This window comes from Phalaenopsis equestris, unplaced genomic scaffold (genome assembly GCF_001263595.1).
Source record: "Phalaenopsis equestris unplaced genomic scaffold, ASM126359v1 Scaffold000544, whole genome shotgun sequence".
Classification (NCBI taxonomy): Eukaryota; Viridiplantae; Streptophyta; class Magnoliopsida; order Asparagales; family Orchidaceae; genus Phalaenopsis; species Phalaenopsis equestris.
The window spans coordinates 130,103-133,218 of NW_018164984.1; the positions used below are offsets into that span (position 1 = coordinate 130,103).

Consider the following 3,116-nt stretch of genomic DNA (forward strand, 5'->3'; position numbering starts at 1 on the left):
CGGCGGAGGATGAGGGGGATAAAGTTGAGTTTTTTATGAAGAAGGAGTGATTTCTGAAGGGAGATAGAGATCTGGATTCTCTTGCTCTGTTTCCGGAGTGAAAAACAGAGGAGTTAGTTTGCCTGCCTCTTTCGCCGGACTGTGCGGCGGCGACGGGTTGAGAATGGAGCAAAGGTCGGATTTTTCCCTTTTCGAAGAGCTTGTCGGCGGTGGAGATTTCCGGCGGGTTGAAGGAGCGGTGGAAGGAGAAGTGAGAATAGATGGTGGCGGCGGCATGGGTGGGGCTGCTGGGGGTGCTGGTGTAGTGTTGGTGGTAGTTGAAGGGTTCGCTGAAGGTCGGCGAGGTTGAGGTGGTGGTGGTGAAGTGAAACTCCGGCGAACTTGGGATGGGTGGAAGGACTTCCATAATTTCTCCGGCGGGTTCGGGAGAGAGGGATGAGGTGAAGGGGTGTTTCTTATATGGGGTTGGAGGAAGGGGAAGGAGCATTTAATTCAAGTTGGCTATTACCAAACGTTGCTCCAAGACTCCCATATTAGAAGTCATTAAATTTATAATATTTTCAAAAGTATATATATGGGAAAATTTATATATGATAAGACTAAATTTTTATGAATTTATATATCTCACGCCTAAACTTTAATATTTAGAGATATAACACTTTACCTATGCATCAAAAGATGAATTTGAAGGTTAAAAAATATAATTAGTGCTATTTTTATAAAAATGAAAGTTTTGATGTGACATACTTAAATTCATAAGAATTGAGAGCTATGCATGTAAATACCCATATATATATATAGATAATGCATATGATTAGTTACTTATAATTATTGTTTTCCCAAAAAAAATAAAAATAAAAACTTAGAAGTTACTTTAATATGAAAATGCCCCAAAAGTGTAAATCAAAACTTACGTAAAATGGAACACGAATATTTGATTAATAGTGATGCCCCCACCATCTCTTTTTTCAGCACTCTCTAGATTGCGAATATATTTGAATTTCTTTTTAAATTCAAGCTCAACAAGTGTAAATTATTGTAAAACCTTGAGCTCCTTAAAATTGTATCTCAAAAGACATTCTGAGAGTTCATTGTATTTTAGCTCCTATCACCGAAAGATTAAATATTCCCAAGAAAGTCATGAAGTTGTCCATTATTCACGGCTATTTGCCTAAAGAACTTGTTAGCTTGTCATTGTATTATCGACAAACTAATGGTACTTGTTGGAAAACATCATTGAGGGAACTCATTTGTAATTCTCCAACTAGGAGCTACTTCAGAGTTTTCTCTTTATATGAATGACTCACTACAATAAGGTTCAACATATTCGAATTATGAGGTAAGTGTGACTTTATGACAAAATTCATTTGCTCGCTCTAGACTATTTCCCACAAACCAGAGGCTCTAATCTGAAGAACTCATCTGGGGAACCCTCTCATACTTCCCCTTGCTAAAAGCTCACTTCAATTCCTACTAACATGCAACCAAATCAACAACAACATATTCAACTAATTTATTTTCTATATAATTGCATCATATTCTAAATGCTTTATAATCAATCTTTTTCTTCTTAATAAATAATGATCAATGATAAGGCACATGAACGAAAAATCACATACAGACATCACACGAAAGATAACGTCAACTCGAATCACCTCTCCAAAACTCGATCTATTTCACCATTCACTGCTCGTAAGAGTTCATCAGAGCACTCATCATTCATCTCTTTTATTATTATTATTATTATTATTATTATTATTATTATTATTATTATTATTATTATTATTATTATTATTATTATTATTATTATTATTATTATTATTATTATTATTATTATTATTGTTGAAGATAGGTTTGGTAGGGTAGATAAATAGAGAGAGAGAGAGAGAGAGAGAGAGAGAGAGAGAGAGAGAGAGAGAGGGGGGGCATAGAGAGAGAAGAATGGTGAGACCAAGGCTAAGTTAGGAAGGAAGAGAGAACAAATATTTTAAATATTTTATATGCCACTTGTTCATTTCTATGCTCTCCAATGATTTATATAAAGCTGAAACTGTATGATTTGGATTATAAAAATGATGAGGAAAAGCATGTTTACGTTAGCATTGGCTGCACAAGCGGCCACGTTGCGTGTCCTGATGCCTTCTAATTTGTTTGATTGATATTTAACGTAAAAATTAGGGGCATTTAGCCTACCCCACTTGGGATTAAGGCTAAAAAAAAAAGGGACATTTACAAATATACCACCCGATTTTTATATATTTATATGTCACGCCCAATTCTATCATATCACATAAAAAAATATTGTTATAGCTAAAGCAGTCAAAAAAGCTCTTTGTTCGCGAACAGTTCGTGTTCGGTTCGTCAATGAGTTCGTGTTCAATTCGTTCGATAAGTAAACTAGACGACCGCGAACAATTTTTTTTCGTTTGATTAGTGAAACGAATCAAACACGAACAGTGATGCGTTCGTTCGTGTTTGAATCGTTATTGTTCGAAATATAAAATAATTTAAAATAATTATATATAAAAAATTTATGATATTTTAAAAAATTAAATTTTATAAGTAATATACTAATATAGATATTATATATTTATATAATATAAGTTATATAATTAATATAATATATTATTTCTATGTATTAATATTAGGGATGTCAAACTGGCTCATCATTCGAGAACAGCTCGTGTTCGGCTTGTTCGTTAAGAAACAAACACGAACAGTAACTTCACGAACAATTTCGAATATGAGCTTATGTTAAAACAAACTAAATTTCAAACGAACCGAACACGAACACAAACTCTGTTCGTTCGTGTTCGGCTTGTTTACACCCCCACTTATAACTTTTGAAAGGAGAAATATATCTTTCCATGGACAAATACAATTGACATATATTTAAAAAGTAAAGCATGGTGGTTATATATGCAAATAAATAAGAATTAAGGGGTATGTGTGTAAATCCTTCTAAACTATTATTTAAACATAAGCTATCTAACTAGATAGTTCAGAAAAAGCTGGATAAGATTCCTGCGGTTTGTATTCTTTAATGACGTAAGCTTAGATACTTTTTTAATTTAAAAGGTTTTGTATGTTAATTAATTAATTAATTAATTAATTAA

General features: G+C 33.2%; 1 protein-coding gene across 1 annotated transcript in view; it reads right to left on the reverse strand.

Annotated features, from left to right (window-relative positions):
• Positions 1–406, reverse strand: part of LOC110029043 — a 1,076-nt gene extending 670 nt beyond the window's left edge. Inside the window, exon 1 of the mRNA XM_020731153.1 lies at positions 123–406. Coding sequence (XP_020586812.1) covers positions 123–406 — 284 coding nt within the window. The remainder of the gene's footprint in view (positions 1–122) is intronic.
• Between the last annotated feature and the right edge of the window lie 2,710 nt (positions 407–3,116).